This window comes from Dunckerocampus dactyliophorus, chromosome 3 (assembly GCF_027744805.1).
Source record: "Dunckerocampus dactyliophorus isolate RoL2022-P2 chromosome 3, RoL_Ddac_1.1, whole genome shotgun sequence".
In the NCBI taxonomy this organism is placed as follows: Eukaryota; Metazoa; Chordata; class Actinopteri; order Syngnathiformes; family Syngnathidae; genus Dunckerocampus; species Dunckerocampus dactyliophorus.
Window position 1 is genome coordinate 22,156,796 of NC_072821.1, and position 26,239 is coordinate 22,183,034.

Consider the following 26,239-nt stretch of genomic DNA (forward strand, 5'->3'; position numbering starts at 1 on the left):
AAAGGCCAAGCCATACTGTGAGCAAACTCTTTAACAACTGCTGTCGACCAGCACCGAATGGACAAAAACAAATCACTGAATCGCCAACTTACATCAGGTGGTTTAGGTGGTATTGCCAAGTCCTGCATTCATTCAGCAGCTTGGATGTTAAAAAAAAACGGGGAGACAAAATGGTGCCTTGTCGCACGCCGTTACTCACACAAAAGGGAGATGATAGAGTTTCCCCATTTAACAGACATAGACTGGTGAGCACACTAAAATTCTTACTAAATATTTTGGTACTCCTCTATTGTGCAATTTGTCAAATAACTTTTCATGATTTACGTGGTCAAAAGCTTTTGAAGCATCAAAAACATAAAAATGGTGGTATTATGCCTGTTGTACAAGTCCGTAACCTCCTTTAAAGCAAAAATGCACATATCTCTGCCAAGTCTGGATTTGAAGCCAAACTGATTGTCAAACTTCTCAATTCTATTCAATATAACTCTTTCTAAGACCTTTGATAAGGTACGCTAGGGCTATAGGGCGGTAATTGTCTTTGCTATTTACTTTGCCAGCTTTATTTGTCACAGTGGACAGTGAGTTTGGTAAAATACTTTGAATTGAAAACCCAGTAAAACATATTGCTAACAGCGGATATACGTTTGTGTGTCATATAAGTTTCGGCAAAGTGGCCTTACCAGTTGAAATCAGTATTAGTCAATACCTCCTCGGGATAGGAGGACATTGGCTAATTGTAGTTCATGTACATACAGCTGTTCTGTGTTTGAACAGGTGATGCGTGAAAGTAAAGCATTAGCTAAGACTGTACGTCGAGTGTTTGTGGAAATTTGAGAAAAGCCAGAAGGACAGCGATTAAAGTGTAACAACATGAATTCTATACGTTCTTTGGTAAAAGCCACACAATGGTCAAACGCAATTGACCACTGACCACCATTGGTATTTCCACCTCCAGCAGCGAAGCTGTAAAAAGGAAATTGAACCACGTTTCTGCCACACACCCAGTGAGCCATAAGCCTTCTTACTCCAACTTTCTGTCTGATCAATGCTTCAGACAATGACCCAACAGGTGCAACAGACAGGAGCCCAGCAGCAGCTTTCCTCCCCACCGCTAGGCCCAATTAGCACCCGCGGCTCAGGAACAAAGATGCGACATTTCATTTGAGCAGAGTGCCAGTTTAAGGCCTCTTCGCTCAAGCTCAGCCTCTTTTCTTTCTGTCTCTTACTGCTGACATCTTTAAAGGATCATCCCTGGCGCCATCATATTCTATTAGATTGGGTCGATTCCTTGTGTTCCAAGTGGCAGGGGTGTTAGAAACATGGGGAGTTGATGAATTCATTGCATGTGACTGGACTTGCCTTCATTGTGTGGAGCTTTTGCCTAATGAAACCCCCCGAAGGTCTGAGAAAAGGGAAAGGCATTTTATAGGGTTTGATTCACACTACAGAATCAGGTCACTCACCAATATAGTTACTCAAGCAGCTTCGAAATATATTGACAAAATGCAATGTATGCAGAGTAGCGAGCTCATCAGAAAGGAGAGAAATTATTTTTTTTGACTTTTTCATAACTGTTTCTCACCCCTTCCTTATGTTTTATGCCACTTCATGATCGCACTGCACATATACAGTACTTTGCACCAAGATGTACAAAACTGTAGACAGCAAATGAAGAACTGTACTGGGAAACCTGTATCCTTTCTTTGCATAAACGCTCATCTAATCTTATCTTATTCACCATGTATCACATCAAATACTATTAGCAATATTGAGAAGTTTTCACTGACTACATGTAATTTTTACAGACTTACACTAAAAGGTTGTAAAAACATTGTAAAGTATTTCTTTCTTTGAAGATCACACACATATGACAATGTTGACAAAAAGATTCCAAACCTGCGGAGACCATCTTTTTTTCAGCATTTAGTTAAAACTACGGATGTCCGATATTGGCTTTTTTGCCAATGACCCATGCCGATATTGTCCAACTCTCTTGAAGGTATCGTGCGGCGTACCCCAAGGATCAATAATGTGACCAAAACTGTTTATTCTATATATAAACAACATCTGTAAAGTCGCAAAGGACTTGAAATAGGTATTATTTGCAGACAATACAACCGGGTTATGCTGTGGAGATAGCACACAGGAACTAATGGAAAAAATCATAGAGGAATTAACTATACTAAAAAGATGGTTCGATAATAATAGACTATCCCTAAACCTAAGTAAAACTAAAATAATGCTATTTGGTAAGTGCAAAAACGATACACATGTGCAAATACAAATTGAAGGCACAGACACTGACAGAGTAAACGAAAATTTAATTCTCGGGGTCACAATAGATAACAATATGAACTGGAAATCTCACATTAAAAATATACAACATAAAGTGGCTATAAATAACTCAATACTGAATAAAGCAAAATTCATTCTAGACCAAAAATCATTCCATACTTTCTACTGCTCTCTGGTATTACCATATCTAACCTATTGTGTGGAGATATGGGGAAACAACTATAAAAGTACACTACACTCATTAACTATGCTACAGAAAGGGTTGGTTAGGATAATCCATAATGCCGCTTACAGGGAGCATACAAACCATTTATTCCTAAAATCACAATTATTAAAATTTGCTGATCTGGTAAACTATCAAACAGCTAAAATTCTGCATAAAGCAAACTATAACATGTTACCCAAAAACGTAAAAAAATTATTCTCAACAAAAGAGGAGAAATATGATCTTAGGGACAAATTAAATGTAAAACACTTATATGCACGGGCTACACTAAAAACCTTCAGCATTTGTGTGTGTGGAATCAAGTTGTGGAACGGATTAAGTAAGGAACTCAAACAATGCACTAAAATGAGCAATTTCAAGAAACTGTACTAGCAGTTGATGTTTATAAAGTACAAGAAAGAAGACACCTGAACCACTGTGCACATCTAACCAGTCTTGCACTGACTACAAACTCTTCATTTTCGGTGGGTACATTGCCTGTACTCACTCACCATCAAACTGAGTCTCTGTCAACTTTTCATCAGCTATTATTAATTTCTTACCATGATAAAGTCGGTTGTACATTGAACAAATGTATTGCAACTGATGTGAAACTGATGAGGCGTAGGTTTAAATAAGCTTTGCTTCTTCCTACTACTTCTTGGACATGCAGAATTGTGAATTGTGTTATGTGATGAGCTCCACTGTAATTTGAGTGCATGTTCAAGTTGAATTAAACCATTACCATTACCAAATGACCATATTCCACGAAATTCAGTAACATTTTAATACTTGCAATCCTGTTCTGAAATATTTAACAATCTCACTGGCGGCTCAGCATCATAGAGGACAATTCATTACTACAATGTACAAGTCTAAATAACAAAAATGCACTACCGCAGTGGATTTGTTTACAAACCAACACTCTGTGAGCGCTGGCTCTTCCGCATTCCTCAGCCAATCAGAGGCACAGGAAGAGACAACCAGGAAGTGTTCTGCTACTGTTGACGTTCCTCCGAGTGATGCCTTTTCTAAAACAACTGGGCGCCACCTTAGGAAAAGCTACAGCCGTTTTCACCGTCTTGGTCGTCATCGTCGCAGTTGTTCTTAAGTGTTTCGACGATCCGGAGCCAGTGCACCTCACCAGGTAAAGATGAACGCGGCACCGTCGTCTTCACCCGGAAACACTGATATTTTATTGGATCTAAAGCTAAGTGGGCTACATTAGTGACAAACAAGTGATTACTATTCACTGTCCTCTTATGGGAGACAACATTAAGCTTAACTCCAGGACGAAACCTGGCAAATTAAACATGTTTTTTAAATACAACCGTCATAGAAGACACTTATCGGAAATTAAATAGGTACACCTGTGCAATCTAAATCAATACCATACACGAGTTGTGTCAAAACTACGCTTTTATAAATGTAAAACATCACAGATTTGATATAAGAAGTGTTTTGGATATTTTGGATATACTGTACGTTGTATCGCACATCTCCCTAGATGCAGTGCATTTCTACACCTACTGTACTACTGCAATAACAAAAAGCTATGACACTCAGAAGGTTACTGTTTAATTTCGACATATTTCATCTGATATTCAACTGCATTAGCTGTATCATGTTACACTTGTAATAAACAGTTCACCTTACTTCACCAAGATCTTCATTCAATTTAAAACATGCACCAATACATTATTTGTCGTCAATAAATGTCAACTGCCATATTAATATTACATTATCAAGTGAACGAAGACGATAAACATGTTTGTAGCATGTTTATGCTTGCCTGCATCATTTATTGAGCTTAGCTGAAGATTGTATTGTATTGTATTTGTACTTTATTTATCCCACAGCAGGGAAATTCACTTGTTACAGCAGCAAGCAAGATACGCAAGTAAAGAATGCATAGTGACATAGTGGCTACAACATGGTTCAGGTGGTGCAGGTGTTGTAGAGCCTGACAGCGGTCGGTATGAAGGACCTGCGGAACCTCTCCTTCTTACACCGTGGGTGTAACAGTCTGCTGCTGAAGGAGCTGCTAAGGGAACCCACAGTGTCATGTAGTGGGTGAGAGGTGTTGTCCATGATGGATGTCAGCTTAGCCAACATCCTTCTCTCCCCCACTTCCTCCACGGAGCCCAAAGGATCGTCCAGGACAGAGCTCGCTCTCCTGATCAGTCTATTGATCCTGCTCCTGTCCCTGTCCGTGCTGCCCCCTCTCCAGCAGCCCATAGCATAGAAGATGGCTGAGGCCACCACAGAGTCATAAAAGGTCCGTAAAAGAGTCCTGCACACACCAAAGGACCTCAGTCTTCTCAGCAGGTGGAAGCGACTCTGGCCCTTCTTGTAGAAGGCGTGGGTGTTGATGGACCAGTCCAACATGAACATGTGCTATTGTAAGGTATCTATTTGTTCTGGCACACAGAATGGCTGCAGCAGACATAAAAACTCTGGAGGAAAATTTCAGACAGCAGAATAAGAGCTGCTTCGTCCTAGGGGCCTCTGGCGAAACTGGCAGGGTGTTGCTTCAAGAATTACTGGAGCGCAACATCTTCTCCAAGATAACCCTCATTGGGAGGAGACAGCTCACCTTTGAGGACAAAGCATATGAAAACCTGGTCAGTTGACCGACTACCAATCCACTTAAAGGCTCCTCTAAGAGGTGGCATAGATGTGTGTTATTTCCTTCATATTGTATCTTTTCTGCCTTCAGGTTCAAGAAGTGGTGGACTTTGAAAAGCTGGATGATTATGCAGCTGCATTCCAGGGCCATGATGTTGGCTACTGCTGCCTGGGAACAACCAGGGCCAAAGCAGGGGCTGTGAGTTAAACATCACCAAAATGCATTTACTGTCACTGTATCACAGGATTGCTAGTTAATATAGCCTACAATGCCAATTTTGTGTCTTCCGGATTTCAGGAAGGCTTCATTCGGGTTGACCATGACTACGTATTAAAGTCTGCTGAGCTCGCAAAAGCTGGAGGCTGCACACAATTTCATCTGGAGTCTTCGAGAGGAGCAGATAAAAACAGCGGCTTCCTCTACCTCAAAGTGAAGGTGGCTCTCATTTATGCATATGTGATATCCTCATTCTTGTTTCTCTCTTTTTCATCAAATATTTTTTCATACATTATTTGTGTATTACAAAAACTAATGGATTTCCTCCAGGGACAAGTGGAAGCAGATATACAGGCACTGGATTTTGACAGATATGCCATTTACAGACCTGGGTAAGTTTCCATTCAAGAATACGTAATAAATACTTAATTTCTAATTAATCTGCGTGTATAAACTACATAGCAGTGTTTTCCACGTGTTTTTTTTTGTAACTCAAGACCTAAGTAGCCAATTTACTTACTAAAATACATGACATAAACGCACATGATTAAGAACACAAAAAGCAAGAATTGATGACAGAAAACATGACTAAAAAGACACTGGCAGAGAATACAGTGTGTGTGCCAATAAAATATATGACAGCGTTTTACTTTGACAGTCAACAGCTACGGACCCTAAGTTTGGGAAAGGCTGGTCTATTAGACCAAACATTATGTAATGCTTCATGAGTTGTTATGATGTACTGTTTGCTGTCTAGTGTTTAGTTTGACATAATTCCAACGCTGTAATCGGGCTAATTATGATACCACGTGGCTTTTGTTTGCGGCTGTGATTTTACAATAGTATGTGACGCTGGAACTTACCTGTCTGTCTGATGTCTTGGAAACATTTTCATATTATCATAAGCCTTTCCTAAAAGTGTAATCTGCTCTTCTACAGAATTTTGCTGGTGGACCGGCAAGAGAGTCGCCCTAGCGAGTGGCTGGCCAGGAAGTTCTTTGGAGCCGTCTCTGCAGTTTGCTCTACATCCATGTCCATCCCAATCCGAACAGTGGCCAAAGCAATGGTGTCAAATACTCTGCTTCAACCCGAGCAGAAGGCTGAGATCCTGGAGAACAAAGCCATCAGCACTCTGGGAAAGAGTGATAAGAAGTAACTCTCAGGTGAGATTAGTTACATTACGAGTCTCCAACCGGCGACTCAGATGAATTCAGTTGTTGACATGCCGCTCAGGGTCAGCACATCTTCATGTCAAAGGAATGTAACTTTTAATGTCTTTATTTATCTGTGCTGTAACACTGTTGTGTTTTCTGTTTCTGTTTTTTGTTCTGTACTCTTCATAAATTGTGAACCACTGCCTTAAACTTTGCAATTGTTGCATGCTCTGAATAATATGTATTTAATTATATGTTGGTTCAATCCAAAAAATTGGGTAAAGCCTACTTTTTACTGTTTGAACTTGTGAATTCAGTATAAAGCATCATGTTAAAGTAACATTTTGCATTGCATTATTACTCTTGAATTTCATGGCACTTTGAATGAACTTTATGAATAAATAATGACCTTGTATGAGCGTAAACTCAGAGCTTGAATCTCTTATGCCGTAGCGCCCTCTTGTGATCCAATGTTTAACTCCATTTGCTCTAAGGTTTTTCAAATTGCTCACGAGTTTTTAACAATTCATAAAAAGTCCTATCAAATGTTCAGAAAATAATAGAAGGAAAATACAAATGTGATTATATTTTTGGCATGTTAATATACTGTAAAATCCATTAGTTAACCTTACTTCAAATACAAACAAACATGCAAACCGATTGCCTCGAAAAAAACAAGTAAATTGAACTTAATAGTTATGGTTGACCACAATAGATGTTTACATTTTGGTACACTCAAGTGAGACGAGCTTTTTTTTTTTTTTTAAACAAGTTTGTTCTACTTGTTAATCTCAGTTGAGCGTGCTTTTGGACTTTACAGTGTACATTCATTCAACCATGAGGACAGCATATTTTTTTGCATTTCAAACATTTTGAAACATGGAACTTATTTCAGATTTAGTGACTTAAATTTAGACTTTGTTGAACCTTCTAAACAGTTATTTTTTTACAGACCAGAGTTGTCCAGCTGTTGAGAATGTATGAATGATAGACTAATGAAATTACAGCCTTCCGAAGTCAGCTGGCTCCAGCTTAAAAAAAGTGGGTGGGGGAGATGAACCTTAGAAATAAAGGAAGCTCTATTGAAAGTACACTCAACAGCTGTTTGACTTTGCTGTGTCTGTGCATGCAAATAAAGACATTGTACAGTATTTGCCATGATAAGATTCTGAGAAGACCCAGTATGGTTTGAGCTTTCGAACGTCGATGAAATGTTACAATTGTTATCCTATTTTTCACCATGCACTTGGAAGCTGACATAGGAACATAATAATTTGCTGTAAAGTTCAAATATACAAGGAAGCGTCATACATTCATTTCGTTTTTTTTTTTTAAACACATTCAAAACACACCAGTGTAGTTCAATGTACTGATTTAAACTTTTTTCTCTTCATTGTGGCCCAAATCCTCTTTAATGATGTGTCCTGTTTAATTTTATGTGTAGAACATTCCCTGGGGGTCAATAAAAATCAAGCTGTGGGCCGCAAATGGCACCAGGGCTGGACACCTCTGCCTTACAGGATGGGTACCTTTTTTGGAGGACAGCCTTTGTCGTTTAAAATCTGTACGCATTTCCCAGAGGTATACATTAAACAGTTGCAAAAAAAAACTAATACATCATTTTTATTGGGCTGTTAGTTTTGTGTTTGACATTTTTACCAGTCCAGGGTGTACCCTGCCTCTCACCCATAAGTTAGCTGGGATAGGCTCCAGCATACTCCCGCGACCCTAATGATAAGTGGCATAGGAAATGGATATTATTTTCATTTTTCAGTGAAGTTGCACCACTTACAGAAATGAAAGGTCAAATACATGAAAAAGCCAATCTTGATGAGCGCTTTGTCTACGCAAATCAAACCGCACAGGTAAAAGTATTATACACAGTTTGTTGGAGTTTTTTTTTTTTTTTTTTACCTGCAAAGACTTGAAAAGTGGTTACCACAGTAACCAAAGCAATCAGTCCAAATGAAGAACAGTTGAGGGAGTTTTCAGACAGTGGTTTAAATGTGGTTACTTGGTACTGTTGCTGCAGCCCTGCTGAAACTACATAAAAATGACTTGGACAGATTTTATGAGGTATATGATGCTTTAAAATGAAGCATGTTTTACAAGGTTTTATTGCTCAATATGTTTTCATTCTGCAGGCTTTTTGTGCTCTGTTTTTGGTTCCTCATGGTTGCTCATGTGAACAGTGGGATGATACAAAAAGGTAACAATTGATTGATAGATTTGCAGCTTTTGAGTTATGTTGAAATAGTCTGTAGAGTTTTGTGTCATTGTTGTGTCTGTGTAGGTGACATGCTGCACTTCCAGGCAAGACAGGCCAATGTGGGCTTCCACAGTGACAGCGCTGACCATAAAAGATGGCCTCGACCTTCTAGACCGACAACAAGTTACAGGATGCCACGTTTGGGGAGACAGCCAAGTGGCAACATATACCCTGCTCAAGGTGGATCAAAAACTCTTAATCCTCACCGCGACAGTCCTGGCACACAGTCCAAGAATGTTCCAAAAGGCCCAATGAAACCCTTTCAATCTAGCTTTAGCTCGTCCCAAGCTGGTATACGGCAAAGCCAACCTGCACACAAACAAGTTTCATTTTCTGATGGCAAGTTCACTCGAGCAGGTTCTGATTCTGTAATGTCCCCGGGTGGAGTGCCCCTCAAAGGCAACGCCAACTCTGCAAATCGTTTACATTCTCAAGAGCAGGAAGCTCCAGTAGGCGTTTATTCACACAGCAGCACATCTCGTTCAAACATCAGGCCCCTTCACGCCCGCAGCAAGGTGGGCTCTATAGTTAAAGGCAAATCTGGAGGCAACCAGATGTCTGCTCAAAGGATTTTCATCAGTGATGGAATGTCTGAAGGGAAAGGATACGCCCAAGTCCGCCGGCTCAGGCCTGGTTTTGACAGAAGGCAACCTAAAACTGGCTCTGCAAATGGAAAGTTCTCGGACACAAGTTTTCCAACCCAGAGTGAGCGCCTCTATGATTCATCAAAGCCAAATCTTAATGACTACTCCATAGGAAGCCAGCCCATCAGTTGGCGTCCTCAACTAGCAGTCAAGCAAGTCAGAGTCCAAGGCAAGTTCAAACCTTTCCAAAGACTTTCTTATCCTCTTACTGGAATTCATCCATCAGTGAGGGCAAAGGTGACGCCTCATGATGTAGGGTGGACGCCATGGCCTCCTCATGTGAACACAACTGCTTATACAACTGCTGTCCCCTCAACCACTGGAGAGATGAACACTACACCTTATTTCATGCGCACACAGCCTATTCTACCTCAGTCAACAGAATCTCCTTTTGAACTTAAACCACGTGTAGAGTCCACCCCGGGCCAACAAGCAGAGCAAAATGAAGATGACACTGGTGGTGCCTTTGATCAGGTTATATCTGGTTATGATTGCCAACAAATGGCAATGTCAACGCTATTATTACTTGTGAACTCGGTCATTTCTAATGTCAGCATGTGAACTCAGTCCTACTTTTTGTATTTTTGTTATTAGTTTTGCAGGTTTTTACAGTCTCCACTGATTTAGAAACCAGCTGTGTACTAAAACGAGTTTAGAGTACTACTGTACCCTAAACCAGCATGGTTTAGCTATGCCTATTCGTACAGCATGTGTGTCCTTTTTTTAAATCACTGAAATGTAATGCTAACGGGAACTAGTGGTTTATAAGCTCCAGTCTCCTGCTTTTTAAATAAAACACTTTTACATTTAAAGTAGATGATTTTTAAACTAAGTAAACTGTGATTGACTGGTGACCAGTCCAGGGTGTACGCTGCCTCTCCCCCAAAGTCGGCTGCAATCACCTGTAATCCAAATGAGGATCGTCAGTATAGAAAATGGATGGATGGACTTTTAAGCACAAGGCCAGCCAACCAAGACAATTTGGGTTGTTTTTCCCTTAACCTCCACCTATTGTTAATCTTTCTGTGCTTGACCCCCCACCCCACACACACACACGCCCACACACATATTCTTATTCTAAATAAATTTGATTTAATCAATAAAACATATGACTTAAGTCAGCGTTTCTTTTCTTTCTTTTGGGCTTTTTTTGGTCAAATTTTGTCAAATTACATTTTCACCTTTGTCTTATTGAGGCACTGAGTGAAATATTTGTGAATTACAGCTAAGATATCAGGCAGAAAATGGAAATAACGTTTCTATGTGGAAGTGTTTTTTTTGTATTTTAGCGACATCTTGTGGTGGTTTGTAAATACCACGCACACGTGCATTATACGTCATCAACGTCAGCAGGAAGTAATCGGAAAGCAAGGCGGCATCATGGCGGAATGCACAGACACACGTGAGTCCATTCAATACTGGCTAACTAATTTAAGAGATGCTAACCCGACATAATAGACATTGTTGCAAAACTGAATTTCCCATTGTGATTAACCTTAAAGCACATGAAGCTAATGTGTCGTTTTGTGTTACTGGCTACGTAACATGTAACAGCTGACGTTAAGAGTGGCAACTATTCTGCCTCTCTCATTGCAAGAGTTTGACTTGAACAGATCCTTCTGCTGATGTTGAGGACATGCCCGAGCTCTCGGACGCTGATGACGACTCCGGTGAAGACGAAGAGCAGTGGCAGTGGATGGAGGAGGACAGTCAACACATTACCTGTTTGTTTTGTGACAGGTGAGGAGGGCTCCATAACCCCTACCAGACATAAACGCTCGTTAATATGACTTATCTTTTTGATTAAATCTTATTCTGTGTCACACCATTTAGAAAACAATTGGAATACCAAGCATGCTTATAGTATTTGCATCCAAACTAATAAATAAGTAGATTTTTGTTGCAGACATAAAACAAAACAAAAAAAAACAATTCCCAGTCAGTTGCTAACCAAACATACAGTTTTTATTGTAGACAATGCAAAGTTTTGTTTGGCAATCTTCTATTGGTCACAGTTCTCAACAGCTGGTCTTAGCACTTTGGGTTACTGTATTGACTGTGAATATATGGATGTAGATACAGTCAGGGATGCTGCCAGGAATTCTGGGCCCCATGGAAAAAAATGACATGACCCATTAAAAGCTATTTTTAGACTGTTTGACTCAGACTTGAATTTAATTAGTTGGGAAACAAATTGTTCAGTACAGTGCTTCTCAAATAGTGTGGTGTGCCCCGTGCGGCACATGGCAATATATTAAGGATGGCATAATTACTGAGTTCATTTTCATTTATTGTGGTTAATTAATTCATTTGTCGTCCCAGGCCTCGTGCCCACGAGACACTTTTTTTCTGAACGAGAAATCTTGTTAGGTTTTAAAGGGATAGTTCGCATTTTTTGACATGAAGTTGTATGACATCCCCATCAGCATTGTATTCCTTACCCCCGCTTGATCTCCTAAGTCCAGTTCTGGTCAGATTTCTGTGATGAAGAACTTTGTTCCGCGTAGTTGCTGGGGACAATTAAGCAAAGAGTTTGGCTTCTAAAAACAATGTGCGTTCAAAAGATTAATACATTTGCATCACAAAAATGCCTTCTCAAGAAAATCAAGCCCCACAAAACGCTCGGCGTTATTTGTCTCCCGCCGTATCCCTGCGCACTGTTACCTGTGCGTTCATGTGTATGTGATGAAGATGCTAGCATCTTCTTCCGCTGTGGAACACATACGTAAACAAGATGGCCGGGGGTGGGGTAAGTCACTGTTAATGGCCTCCACTGCTGATGGGGATGTCATACAACTTCATGTCAAAAAATACGAACTATCCCTTTAGTCTCGTGAGATCTTGTGACGTCCCTACTAACTGGTAGTGGCCAGTAATCATTTTCAGGAAACCCTCATAGTGTCCACCTTTTTAAAGCCGAGCCTATTCTGGGAATGTTATTGTTATGTATTAAGTCCCATGTTTTTTTTCCCTCCCAGATTGCTGAATTCGGTGCCTGACACCCTGCAGCATTGCACAGTTGAGCACCACATCAACCTTGTCGATGTGATAAACAAACACAGTAATTACACACTGCAATATTTTTCATCAGTGGGAAAGCCAAGTTATTTCTGTCTTCCACTGAGATAACTTTATTAATAATCTCTTCTAGATGTGGATGACTACAGTTACATAAAGCTGATCAACTTCATACGCTCAACGGTGAGAACACTGTCTTCGAGTGAAAGTAGTTCTGTAATACTCTAGGCGATGGAGAGTAAATTGCCCAGTTGCAGACACTTTTGTTTTGTGAAAACAAATGTGTATTTTCAGAAATGTGAACCATCACGCCTGATGGGGCTGCCAGACGGTCCCTTACCGTGGGAGAGTGAAGACTTCCTCCGGCCCGTTATACAGGATGACCCTCTACTCCAAACTGGTAGGATTTATTTATGTTAAGTGTGTCTGTCCAGTCAACACAAACCCCTACTTTTTGAGAAAAAGCAACAGAGAGGAGATGTGGAACGTCATCTTGTGGCAATGCATTTCAAGCGGGATTGTTAACTGACAAATTGGCGTTTGTGGTGCCTAAGATTATGATTTGCTTGCAGACCCAGATGTGTGGATTTAGTTTTTAATAGGGTCAAATACTATGTTCCTCTTCAGACCATGCAGAACTGATATGGTGTTTATCTACATTTTTTAGCATAATTTAGTTAGGCTGATCTGGTGTTTCCCACGAGACTTCAATCTATTTGTGGCCGTTGTGGTTTACGGGCTTTGACGTAATAATATGGAGTAATCCCTCGCAATATCACGGTTTGACTATCTCTCATGAACTATATCATGGTTTTTCTTAATTAATTAATTAATGATCTGTGTTTCGTGGTGGACTGCGGCCTATTTTTACTCAAAAATATGCATAGTTAAGCAAATTGTATGTATTCCTGACCTAAATAAAGCATTTTCAATCATAACAATTGCTAAATGAAGGAAAATACAAGGCCTGGGCACACGTACTTTACAGTACAGGGAGTTGTTTAGTATCCTTGTCACCGATTGGCTCACCCTCATGCAGCATCCACCCACATTTTGTGTCTTTCACATGTGCTTCCTACATTATTACACAGTGGAAAGTATCTTTGCTCTTTTGAGTGTGTGATTTCTGAGTAGTTTTATGTAAACTCATTAAAATCCCCTAGGATTTTTTGAAGCTGTGGTGGGGGGCTGCATGGGAGGCAGACTGCCGCCGCTGTGTCGTGCCGCTCCTGCGTCGCTGTGGCAGGAATTTTTTTTTTTTTTTTTTATAGTTAAATTTACTGTCTGTAATGATGTCAATGTTTAGGGTCGTTTTCATGCAGGTGACACGCGACTCACACTACCCTCGTGATCGCCGCAATGGGCGCCCCGGCATAGCATATATCTCCATCCATACACTGTATTACTTAACATTGTTTTCACGTTAAAAAAACAACTCATTCCCAAGGAGTGGCAGCTTTTACTGAGCCGTGGCACCCCGCCATGACCCATTACTTGTAACGGAAACCCCGAAACTCCACAATGGCTTTTAAACGTGCTGCCTTGTCTACAGTCTGGTTTGTCTAAATTCTTTCATATATTCTAATACAATGTAGTACAGTATTATGTTTACTATATTTGGTTATGAGTGTACGGGTGATTACGGGGTGTTATTTCATGTCTACAGGGCTCTAATAATGTTGAAAAACCTATTTAGAAGGTTTTAAACAGGTTTTCTATGCTCAAGTAAATTTACCACGGTTGGATATGGAACAAATTAGCAGCGATAAACAGGGATTACAAACAAAACTGAGCCACTGGGGTGTTTTTTTTTTTGTTTGTTTTTTGGTTGTTTTTTTTTTAGATGAGGGAGGGGCCTAGCAAGGGATCTGAATACTGGTTAAATATAGTAACAAAGCCACTATGTTGGCAACACCGATCCCTCCTGCTCCACCTACTTATTCTCCCGCAGACGAGGTGCGTTATGTGGTTATGAGCTAGGGCAAACAGGTAGCCTCAAATCTGGTTGTGACGGGCCGCCACATATATATGAAACACTAATGGGAAACACTAATTGTGAGCTACGACCATTATAAACCACTGATGAAGTTAAAGGACAACACGAAACCAAACCCTTAAACCTCTAATTTAAAGTACTTTTTCCTTTTGTAGACCCAGAGGAGCTGTGTGGTCAGCAAGAGGTGGGTCTGTCAGCATGCGAGCCATCAGGGGCACAGTCCCACCATGCAATATTGCAGAGGGCAAACGCTGCTGAGGAGAGAGCCTGCCGCTCAGAGGAGGCACTGGCTCGCGCCATGGAAGACCTGCACAAACTTAAGTCAGTCATGTTTGTGTCTCCTCATTCAAACCTATAAGTACAAGGTCGCACTGTTAGTTTATTTATTTATAACCTCAGAAAGGGCTTCGACTTTTCTTTGGTTTGTTTGGATGCTTTTGCAGCGCGTTTTTCTGGACATTGCTGCAAACCTCTGCAGTACCGTAATTTGACCAGCAGAGGGACACAAGGAACACAGTATTGCTGAAACCTTAACAAATGCTACCATATGGAAAAAGTTTTAGAGGAAGGGGTAAGATAAAAAAGCGGATGGAAAAATTCCACTGCAGCACAGAGGTTAAAGTGAGGAGGGGTTGCTGGAAGAGAGGCAGTTAGGGAAAATTACAGAAAGAGAGAGATAGGGGAGGGAGGAGGTGGATGAATGAAAAGTGCGCTAGAAAGATAAATGCCTCTCATCTGCTCCATTTACCGCTATGTCCTGTATGCTATAAAGGTTGAGTGTGCTTTCTGGTCACTGCTTTTGTCGTATGTCCTAATATATGAAATGGTAAACGCAAATCTATGTCACATTCTTTAAAGGCTGCTGGCTCAGGGTTTGGTGCTGAATGCGGAAACCAGAAGAACCGCTGCTAACATGGGCAGTATAGCGGCGCTTCAAGATGATGAGGACGAAGACTACTTCAGCTCCTATGGCCATTATGGCATCCATGAGGAGATGCTGAAGGTTTGAGCTGCAATCTCACACTGACGCACATCAGTTCTGCAGGTGTCGATTTCTGACTTTTGAGCCCCTTCCCTGCAACACAGCTAACTGCATTGGGCGTCCTAGCTGAAGAACTTTAATGTACCACAAATGATCATTCAGTATGCGGGTATTCATACAGATAAGACATTTTGGCAAAAGTGATAAGTCAGTAATAAGCTCCTATGTGACACAACAACTTTGCAGCAAAATGAAAATGAATTTTTACACTGCTTAAGCGGTGAAGTGTCAGGGTGTAGGCAGCTGAGAGGGGTTGTGTAGAGGTGTGAGTGCATGCGTCTTACTTACTGCAGTGCTTGCACAAATCCTACCACGGTGCCTGATTGGACCATAGCACTGTTACGTTTTGTGTTGGGTTTGCGTCAAGCTGATGTGGCTCACCTTTGACGCACTATGTATGCTGCGGTCTGATTGGGAGAAAGTAAGGAAAACAAGGTGTGGTGTTTGCTTACTTTACACGACTTTTAAATTGTCCCCCACTTTTATAGATAGGTGCCAATTAGTAATAAAGAGCTGAGGTTAATTTCAGATAAAGGGCTTTAGTCAAGTGTGTTGTGTAAACGACTTTTTTTGGAAAGGAAATTAAACCACCAACACAAATGCATGAAGGAATCAGAGGTTCCTTCCTTGATTCATTCTCATTCTCATTTGTGATGCAACATTTGTTTGCTTGGCAAGCTCCTACTCTCCACTAGAAATGATTGCAGCAAATTTACATCAAAATGCTGATAGACATTTTATTTTGATTGGATTTATTCAGTGCTTTTAAAGTGACAGGGACAGTGCGTATTAGTAAACATTTCAGTAAATGTACCAGTTTAGCAAACGGCTTATTTTCATTTGCAGTCATTGGGCAGGTATAATACAAAACAATACAACATTAAAACTATACATGTAGTATAATACACTTCATAGTTGGAGTAGGACAATAAACAAATGATAAGAAAAGACATATCACACTTCTGGTTATTCAGATATATGACACACAGCGGTTGCCTTTTTCTTTGTGTTTCAGCTCTAGTTTTACATTAGTTTTAAATGGCTGGTGCATAACTTTGCTATACTACTCATACTGCAACAGCCACCTTGAATTACAAATTTACAGCAAGACTGTTAGTATATATTCAGTAATAAAACAGAAACTTATGGTAGTGTTCACCACTTCCTTTATTTTGGTGATGTTTGTCTTTCAAATATAAATGCTTAATTTGCACCCTCGCATGACGACCGCTTTTTTTTCTCTCCGTTGCTGATTTATGTAAAACAATTGGAAGTTGTATACCGTACTTCATTTGTCCTGACCTTTTCACAGGATAAAGTGCGAACTGAGAGTTACCGCGACTTCATGTACAGTAACCCTGAAGTGTTCAGAGACAAGGTGAGCCAACTCAATATATGCACATAAATACAGTACATAAATACTTTCACACGTTCTACTGTAAGTCTTTTAAAATGTGTGGGTATAATTACAATGTATGCTTAAAAGTTTACATGTACAGTACATTGTGGCCTACATGGCGTTTCACAGAAAAAAGTGTGCATGTTCCAGGTAAGACTTTAAGAGGGTAGTGTCTGATTTTAAAACACTGTGACTTTATTAGAGCACTCAATGTCGACTGCAGAGTGCTGATGACAAACACAGGCCTCAACTAGCAAAACAAACTAGTTACGCCTTCTAACAAAGACCCCTCATGTTTCCATCACTGATAGTCCCAGGAAGCGGTGGGCCGTATGATGGCCATCCATTAAATGGATGGCTGCTGGTTAGCACTGGGATGAGTGTGTAGGAGTGGGAGGCAGGTCGCATAGACAGGAATGTACATTATCCCTGCCAGAGTGACGCATTTGGCAGAGAGGAAGGCGTCACCTGCAGGAGGAGGGGGATTGAAAACAAACCAGGATTTTCTTATTATAGTACTGCAAAGATCGTTTGGTCGAGTGCACATTCTGTAAATGTGACTGGTGAGCACAGTGATGTTTAGATGTGTCAGCACTGTACATGCAGCCCCATGTGAGGCTGCAGGCTCAGCGGCCTCAAATAGAGACACAGAAAGTGTTATGTACACATGAGCGCATGCTCATACAGCTGGTGTCAGGCATTAAACACCAGTGATGGCATAGATGATCAAATTAATTGTTCCCCCTGAAGCCCCAAAATAGATGTGATTAAGAAGTCAACAGCAGTGACATGTTGCTTCAGGAACCCAATTTTTAAGGAGCAGTTTGGCCAGCAAAGGTGTTTGGAACAAATAGCCTTTTATGCATGCAACCATCAAGCAAGTGGATATGAAACAGACATACTTTACACTGGTAGCAATAAAATACATTTCATTCAGTCCCCCCTTTTGAATGCTGTATATACGGTGCTCTGTGGGAGACTCCGCATAGGCTCCCTCCAGGCGATCAGATGCGTGCAGACACCACGTTGGCTTCAAGATCTGGATGACCTCTAACTTTTTAATATTAAATTCAGATAAAACTGAAATCATAGTCCTTGGTTCCCAGCACTTCAGCGACAAGATTTCAAATTATATTACTGCCCTAGATGGCCTTGCACTCACCCCCCACAATACAGTCAGAAACTTTGGTGTCCTCTTTGGTCATGATCTTTCCTTTAGTTCCCAAATATGACAAGTGTCAAGAACAGCATTTTTTCATTTACGAAACATATACAAATCTGAAAATTAAGATAAGATATGTTATGGAACCATCTCCCTGACTCAATCCGGGGGGCAGACACCTGCCCCCTATTTAAAAGTCAACTCAAAACCCACCTTTTTGCTAAAGCATATAGTTAGAACTGACCCCTGACCCCTGATACGCTGATATGTATCTTCTATGTTCCTCTATCTAAACCCAACCAGTCGAGACAGGCCGCCGCCCCACAGAGCCTGGGTTCTGTTCAAGGTTCCTTCCCAGAGAGAGTTTTTCCTTGCCTCCGTCGCCAAGTGCTTGCTCATGTGGGGTTTCAGTTAGTTCTCTGTTTTCATGTATGTCTGACCTTCATGTGTAAAGTGCCATGAGACAACTGTTCTGATTTGGCGCTACATAAATAAATTGAATTGAATTGAATTACATACATCAGTTGTAATGAGTAGTTAAGTTATTATTGCCTTTCAATTTGATTGGATTTGCTGTCTGGTCATTCTCCTCTGACCTCTTGTCATCAAAAAGAACTGCTGTACATTTGATCACACCATTGTCTATTAACACTGTCAGTGGCCGTCCATGTAAAACGTTCTCCTCACTCTGCATTAGCTTACAATATAGTACAAAAATGATGAACATAAATGGGTGAAATCCTTAGTTTGCTATTTCTTTTATATTGTAAAAATACCACAGACCTGCCAACATGTATGCATTTTTTTGTACTTGACACGCATTTTGTATGCTTCGCTGCTCTCCAACCATCCATTTTCTATGCCGCTTGTCCTCACTTGGGTCACGGGGGCATGCTGGAGCCTATGCTAGCTGACTGTTGTTGCATTCAGTTTGTGTCTGGAAGTCTATTTACCAAACACTCAGTTAAACCTGAATTACATAGTGCGCTTGAAGGCATCATCACCGAAACACAATGGTGCATGGACAGCATGGAGCACAGTGCTTCATACTGTTCAAATATAAAGAGATAACACAGACACAGAGTTGTTCATAGTTTTGGCATGTTTTAGTGTTGTTTTTCATAAGATCTGGGGAAAATTTAACCAGCCACCAGGTTGACACAATAATAAAAGCCCATACTGCATTGGGTATGAACTGTGCTTTTTCAATCTGGTCCTGTAGTCTCAGAATCAGGAACACACAAATAGCTGTGACCCTTTGTCGTCCATCTCATTAACTTTTATGTAGTTTCTGGTCCATCTGCTTACTTCATCTGCATAATGTGAACACGACCATCTCTTCATTCTAAGCAAGGTTCTGAAAAAGCTGAGTGATTGATGACCAGCAATCATTCTGACCATGTTGCATCTTTCTCCCTGTCATGCCTTATCTGGCTCAGTTTGCCATCCAAATCCTGATAAAACAGCTTGTGGTTTAAGTATCTCTCACCTTGACTATCGTAGTAATCTGAGTGGAGCATGTTCTGTCCATCTGTTAAAACGAAGGGTGTCTATGACGACGAGCCGAGATTTTGTTGCCAAAATGACAAAATCTCAAAAATATATGACAGTATATTGCAATCTGCCAATATTATTTCTTACTAAATTACACTCTTCTGCACTCTGTGTGTATGCTAGCGGTCCCGCCTCCACCCACTGAGACAAAGAAACTGCATGACAGACAGAAGGGCTGATGTTGTACATGGTGTTGTATGGAATAAACGTGCCAAGGTGCTAAAACCAATGCACAGAGTGAACTCTTTTTCTTGCCTGTTTGGAGTCGAGAGAAAATGAAAACAGACGTGCATGCACATGGCAATATATTGAGGCTGGCAAAATTATCCATTCATCCGTTCATTTTCATTTGTGTGAATATCGTTCCAGGCCTGGTGCCCACGAGACATTTTTTTTTTTCGGAACAAGAAATCTTGCCACATTTTAATCTTTGAACTTGTGACACCCCTAATTAAAACACAGTCAAAGATGGAGGTGTATCCTCAGATCCTCCTTGGTGACATACAGTCAAACATTAAATACACACTTGTATTTGGACTTGTTGACATCTTGTTTGTGGCATCCCAATGATATAAAACTGATGCAGTCCTGAATGACTCTCCTTTATTACACATTTAACATACAGTTGTGCTCATAAGTATTCATACCCCTGGCATTTTTTTGGTATTTCTTGTATATTTCTTTTCAGATTGCATTTATTCTACAAAAAATGACATAAAAGGGTTGCACCAGGCTTTCACAAATACAGCATATGTATTTCTGGGGAATTTCATTCTTATTTGTGCTTTATTTCACAAAAAATGTCATGTTCATAAGTATTCATACCCGCTGCTACAACATGACTTAATAATCAATGGCAAAGCCTTTATTTGCAATTACAGATTTGAGACGTCTCCTGTAGTTTACTACTAGGTTCTGGCATGTTTCCACAGGAATTTTGGCCCACTCCTCCTTCGAAATTCTCTCCAGGTCCTTCAAATTGGTGGGTTTTCTTGCCATGACCTTCACCTTTAGTTCCCTCCAGAGATTTTCGATGGGGTTGAGGTCCGGGCTTTGACTTGGCCACTCCAAAACATTGACTTTGTTTTCCTCAAACCATTTCTTGACTATTTTGGCGGTATGTTTTGGTCGTTATCTTGTTTGAAGATCCAATGTTGATCGAGACCAAGTTTCGCAGCAGACTGTCTGATGTTCTCCTGAAGTATCTTGATATACTGTTTCTTCTTCATGATGCCGTCAACCTTAACGAGGTTCCCGGTCCCACTTGCTGAGAAGCAGCCCCACAGCATTATAAATGCAATCTGAAAAGAAATATACAAGAAATACCAAAAAAATGCCAGGGGTATGAATACTTATGAGCACACTGTACAAAGATCCAGGAATATTTTATTCACACTTGTGCCTGTTTTATCCTCTTTTCTTCCTAAAGGTCGTTTTAGATGTGGGTTGTGGGACCGGCATACTATCAATGTTTGCTGCCAGGGCCGGAGCCAAGAAAGTCATTGCTGTTGACCAATCAGAAATCATCTACCAGGCCATGGACATTGTCAGGTAACACACAGCAACATGTCCTCAAGATAAATTTCATAAGAAATTTTACTTGTGTTACTGCACAATTTCTTTTGACCTGCATTATGGTTCCATTGTCTAAGTGACATTAGGTGTCACCGTACACAAATGTAAATTTCATGCCATCAATTTATTAAAAACAAGAACAAAGCATTTTCAAGCAACCAAAAAAAAATGTTAGTGTCCCTGTTGATTTTCTACTAATTAGAGAGTATTAGCAGTGCTGTAACTACCATGTGTAATTGTTTCTCAGCCTCTTTATTAGAATACAATCACAAATGTATAGAAACAGAAGTGTAAAAGGCTTAAGTAGCAAGTATTTAATGTGTCGTCCTCCCTTTACACTACAGTTACAGCTCTGGGGAAAAAAATAAGAGACCACTGCAAAATATCACTTTCTCTGATTTTACTATTTATAGGTTTGTGTTTGAGAAGCAGTGAATGTTTTATTTTATACATTTACTCTATAAATGACTGACATTACTTCCAAATTTCAAATAAAAATATTGTAATTTAGTGCATTTATTTGCTGAAAATGAAAAACGGTCAAAACAAAGTAAAAAGATACTTTTTTCTTTGCATTTTCAGTTTTAAGCATCCCAACATGTTGGGATGTTTTAACTTTAGGAGTTGAGAAATCAATAGTTGGTAGAATAAGCCTGATTTTTAATCACAGCTTTCACGCGTCTTTGCATGCTCTCCACCAGTCGCACTGCTGTTGGATGACTTTATGCCATTCCTGGCGCAAGAATTCAAACAGCTCTGCTTTGTGTGATTGCTTGTGACCATGTGCTGCATTTTAATTCAACCCTGGACACTGGAATGGATTGGCTGTCTTATTTGTACAGATGATGAATGTAGGAAAAAATTGAGGTGATTGCGTAGATTTTGAGATTTAGAACTCTATATAGCACGTAGTGAATTTAAAGTTGCATGCGCCAGTCTCCGAAATCTAAATGGAATGAAACCTTAACTACTGTAATGTCATTGCTATGCTTGCACCTTTCCTACTATTTACAATGTGAGTGTGTTACTGGTGTGAAAAAAGGTTTTAGTCGAGTCATTCTGTTTTATTTATTTTCTGCAGCATGAAGGTTATCATTAAGAATTGGTGAGGAGAGATTACATTGTAGTAATTGGTCGATGTCTATGTTGCGACTGTGCTTGTGCACTACAAATCGTGCAAAGCCCTGGCCCACCTCTTCAAAGCATGCCGGAGAAGGGGTAGTGTACTGAACTTTGGGACTTTTAGGTGTCAAATGGGCTCACGCACAGCACAGATAGCTTATTGTGAGTACACCCAGTCTGTTTTCTTTGTCAGCATACGTTCCAAATGTAGTGTTTGTTAAACTCAACCTTTGCTTTCAGTTGTCATGTGTATTATGTTGGTAGCAGTTACATTATGTACACAGTTGAGAGTGTTAGTCAGTTAGCCTTAAATAATTCTGATTTTTTGACATGAAGTTGTATGACATCCCCATCAGCAGTGTAGCGCATCAACAATGACTTGGATGTATGCGTATTGTTTTGAGAAGCCAAACTCTTTACTTAAATGAGCCCAACAACTTCACTGTTGAAGTGCTACACTGCTGATGGGGATGTCGTACAACTTCGTCAAAAAATCAGAAATATCCCTTTACACCTGTAGTCTGACTGAATAGTGTGTGCTTCTGCAGTTTGAAATTGGCTGACACACATGCACTTGGGCACATGCAAACATGTCGAATACCTTCACTGGAACTTTTATACATTATTCTATTAAGGGTGCTAGGTTATTTCCAGTCCTCTAGTGTATGCTTGGGTTCTCAAATCCATTTACCTCCACCAGAGTCTGCGCCGTTCCTAAATCTACGTACCTACATGCTCGTCCTCCTTCACAGCTCTGCCTCTTGAAACATTTTTTAGTTAACAGTCTTTACGACTGCTATTATTGTCGTTACATAAGAGAGTTTCTTATAAGCAAAACAACAGGGTTTGCTGAAGGAATAGGACATTTTAATTTTGCAGCCCACTGACTCGCTGTGGGAGCATGAGTTGGCATGCAGGGTGCGTCGCAGGTTCGCCAGCCGTGAACATCGCACGCCAACCTCAAAGCAACACACGTGGCAAACAGGTTCTGCTTTGGTTATGGCTTTATATCTCTTTTTCCCCTTACTGCTAATATCAGAATGGTAATTAAAGTGGCTTCTGTTGGTTGCACGAGAGCATCCATCTCCTGTCTCCTCTCCACAGCTGAAGTTTAAATGAAAGGCTGAATTTCTTCCTTCACAGTCACTTCCTTAATGGATAATGTCTAGATACTTTTTTTTTTAATGGCTGGAATTGATGGATTGTCCAATAAAATGCTCTGGATTGTGACCACAAAGTGAAATAGATGCTTGAAACTCAACCTTTTAGTAGTTATACAAGAAGGGGGATTCATTTGTGCTTACAGTATATGTAACCCCCTTTTTCATGTCAATACAAAGCAAATCCCTTATGTTTTGTGTATTTGCTACCTGCATGTTAAGTAGTATTGGAAGCATAGCAGCATATCATACACGCACTGTCAGTGTAATGCAGTATTGCGACACAATCACTTTCATAGTATGGATGTTGTGAGCAAATATGAGTGAGTGAAGCACTGATGTGATATTCTTCTAGTTGTTGCTCACTATGTTGAAATACACAGCCTATGTTTCTCCCACACTCAGCCTGGCACTTAAACATTTTCTTACGAGGCTGCACAGATACTGACTCTCATCTCTGAGCCCTGACATTGTCCTCTAAATTACCCCAATAATGAGATTACAGTGTTTCCCTCTTGTGAAGGCTGGGGGTTGTGGGTGAGGGGTGTGGGGGTCTTTGACTCTGGGAGGAGGTGATAGCAGCCCGAGCAGAGAGGGAGAGAAGGGGAAGACAGTTTAAGATAAGGATCGTTGCAACAGAAATGCACTCTTGGCCACTGTGAGTAATTGTTCCGTCCTTGGTAACATTAAGTGTCATGATAATGGAATATTCACAGAGATTGATACCGAGAATGGCTGGACTGAAGGGAGGGATCATTCAAGCCGTACTGGTAATCCTACAGTTCCTACCTCATTCTGACACCTCTGTTGGACTAGTTAATTTCTTCCAGTTCACCTCCCTGAGTAACCAAAAGTTCAGATGAACTGTCAATGCTGATCCGGGACTACAGACTGCGACTAAATGGTCGCATTTTGTGACAAAAATATGAGACAGCGCGAGTGAATTTTTCATCTAGTTTCGCATGTGCGACCAGATAAAAATGCTCCTTCCGTATTGAGTTGACAAGGGACATCTCTTATTACCCTGAGAATGAAAAATAGTCTGTGAAAGGTGGAGTCAAGTCACGACAGCTGGTCACATCGATGCCAGCGTGTGTGATCGCTCACATATCAATCTCATTGCAGTTCAACTTTTCTACCATCTTTGTTTACACATTTTGCCTGGCTCCACTGTCTCAATTTCGGCAGCTCGCTAGCTATAGTTATCCGCCTACCCCAGGGGTGGGCAAACTTTTTGACTCGCCGGCCGCACTGAGTTAACAAAATTGGCCGGAGAGCCAGACTATATATTTGACACATGCACGCTATTTTCCACTTATAATTGTAACAGTCCAGCTGGACTTATAGTGTCATACAATCTGCTATATGTATGTACTTGTGTCCCTTTTTTCAGGAGCACTTTAAATATCAAACCAGATCAAATAACAAAATTACACTTTACAGGGTTTTTTTTACTGAATAAGACACCCGGAATGTTCATGAATAGAGGATGTCAATAGACATTGACTATTAAAGAGTATGTGAATGTCCCTCCGTTTTTACTTCCCAGACAGTGCAGTGGGTAGGTTAAGTTGTGTGACACAATTTTTTTTACTTGTGTTTGCTTGGCTCCGTGGGTGAGGTAGTTGTCTGGATTGCTGCATATGAAAAGCTACTTAAACCATCAAAGGGGTGTCTCAGATTAACTCTGACTACTAGCAAGTCATGTTGCTATCTTGTATGTTAAAGGTTTAATTACTTTGGAAGCAACTGGCAGGCCGGATTCAAATGCTTGGCGGGCCGCATGTGGCCCCCGGGCCGTAGTTTGCCCACCCCTGGCCTAGCCTCTGGTCCAAATGACTTTTTTTTTGTTTGTTTTTTTTGTTTTTTTACCACTGTGACATTTTGTTGTTAAAACAAACAAACAATGCGGCTCTTTTGGAGCTTGTTTTTGTCCTACCGGGAACCGCTATTACGTTCATGAAGTATGTGCTAACTTACTTTTTTAATGCGTCAATTAACAACCTTGCTTTCTTGTTACCATTATAATTATTTCTTGTCTTCAAAACATTAGTTGTGTGACTAAGTCAGGGGTGGGCAAACTACGGCCCGGGGGCCACATCAGGCCCGCTAAGCATTTGAATCCGGCCCGCAAGTTGCTTTCAAAGTATTTAATTGAAACATTTAACACATAACCTGGCAACATGACTTGTAAGTAGTCAGTCAGTCAATCTGAGATAACCCTTTGATAGTTGAAGTAGCTTTTCACATGCAGCCATCCAGACAACTACCTCCCCCATGGTGCCAAACAAACACAAGTCAACAAATATGTGACACACAACTTAATCTACGCACTGCACTGTCTTAGAAGTAAAAAAAGAGGGGCATTCACATACTCTTCAGTAGCCAGTGTTTTATCATTCATGCCATTCCCCTGTGTCTGTGTGTGTGTGTGTGTGTGTGTGTGTGTGCGCGTGCGCGTGCGCGCATGCGAGCGAGAGAGAGGGTAAAAACAGGGTTGAGCGAACAGCCCTGTAATGAAATATGTCAGGATTTGACATTTGGGTAGAAACCACAGGGGCCCTCCTCGAGTTGATGAACTCTAACTATTTGCTCAGTTTGTAAGTTTTGTAACGCTTGAATATTTTGTTTCCTGCAGGTCAAACCAGCTGGAGGACAAGATCACTTTCCTCAAAGGCTGCATAGAAGACATTGGCCTACCTGTAGAGAAGGTGGATATCATCATCTCTGAATGGATGGTCAGTATACAGGAATGCAATATGTACTGTACATGTATACTGTAGCTGTACCTGAAGCCGT

General features: G+C 40.6%; 3 protein-coding genes across 5 annotated transcripts in view; all 3 read left to right on the forward strand.

Moving 5' to 3' along the window:
- Positions 1-3,478: 3,478 nt before the first annotated feature.
- htatip2 (HIV-1 Tat interactive protein 2) lies at positions 3,479-6,914 on the forward strand. The gene is made up of 6 exons (XM_054770970.1): positions 3,479-3,647; positions 4,932-5,124; positions 5,220-5,327; positions 5,427-5,564; positions 5,676-5,737; positions 6,285-6,914. Exons 1-6 carry the CDS (start codon positions 3,523-3,525, stop codon positions 6,499-6,501), a joined length of 843 nt encoding a protein of 280 aa, XP_054626945.1. The 5' UTR covers positions 3,479-3,522; the 3' UTR covers positions 6,502-6,914.
- Positions 6,915-8,671: 1,757 nt separating this feature from the next.
- LOC129178568 (uncharacterized) lies at positions 8,672-9,973 on the forward strand. The gene is made up of 2 exons (XM_054770906.1): positions 8,672-8,708; positions 8,793-9,973. Exons 1-2 carry the CDS (start codon positions 8,672-8,674, stop codon positions 9,971-9,973), a joined length of 1,218 nt encoding a protein of 405 aa, XP_054626881.1.
- Positions 9,974-10,767: 794 nt separating this feature from the next.
- The window catches only part of prmt3 (protein arginine methyltransferase 3), a 91,264-nt gene continuing 75,792 nt past the window's right edge, over positions 10,768-26,239 (forward strand). For 2 of the 3 annotated variants that reach the window (XM_054770110.1, XM_054770112.1), the window contains exons 1-10: positions 10,768-10,814; positions 11,026-11,152; positions 12,391-12,473; positions 12,564-12,613; positions 12,725-12,830; positions 14,582-14,747; positions 15,285-15,429; positions 16,781-16,846; positions 21,013-21,134; positions 26,079-26,178. In XM_054770110.1, the coding sequence (XP_054626085.1) occupies positions 10,793-10,814; positions 11,026-11,152; positions 12,391-12,473; positions 12,564-12,613; positions 12,725-12,830; positions 14,582-14,747; positions 15,285-15,429; positions 16,781-16,846; positions 21,013-21,134; positions 26,079-26,178 (987 nt within the window). In that variant the 5' untranslated portion in view covers positions 10,768-10,792. Of the gene's footprint in view, positions 10,815-11,011; positions 11,153-12,390; positions 12,474-12,563; positions 12,614-12,724; positions 12,831-14,581; positions 14,748-15,284; positions 15,430-16,780; positions 16,847-21,012; positions 21,135-26,078; positions 26,179-26,239 lie in introns of all 3 variants that reach the window. The other variant, XM_054770111.1, reaches the window with a different exon arrangement.

Coding starts and splice junctions, on each gene's coding strand:
- htatip2 (XM_054770970.1), top strand. CDS start 3,523: ATGCCTTTTCTAAAACAACTGGGCGCCACCTTAGGAAAAGCTACAGCC. Junction 5,328..5,426: donor CCAGGGCCAAAGCAGGGGCT/GTGAGTTAAACA, acceptor TCCGGATTTCAG/GAAGGCTTCATTCGGGTTGA. Junction 5,565..5,675: donor TCCTCTACCTCAAAGTGAAG/GTGGCTCTCATT, acceptor GATTTCCTCCAG/GGACAAGTGGAAGCAGATAT.
- LOC129178568 (XM_054770906.1), top strand. CDS start 8,672: ATGGTTGCTCATGTGAACAGTGGGATGATACAAAAAG. Junction 8,709..8,792: donor CAGTGGGATGATACAAAAAG/GTAACAATTGAT, acceptor GTGTCTGTGTAG/GTGACATGCTGCACTTCCAG.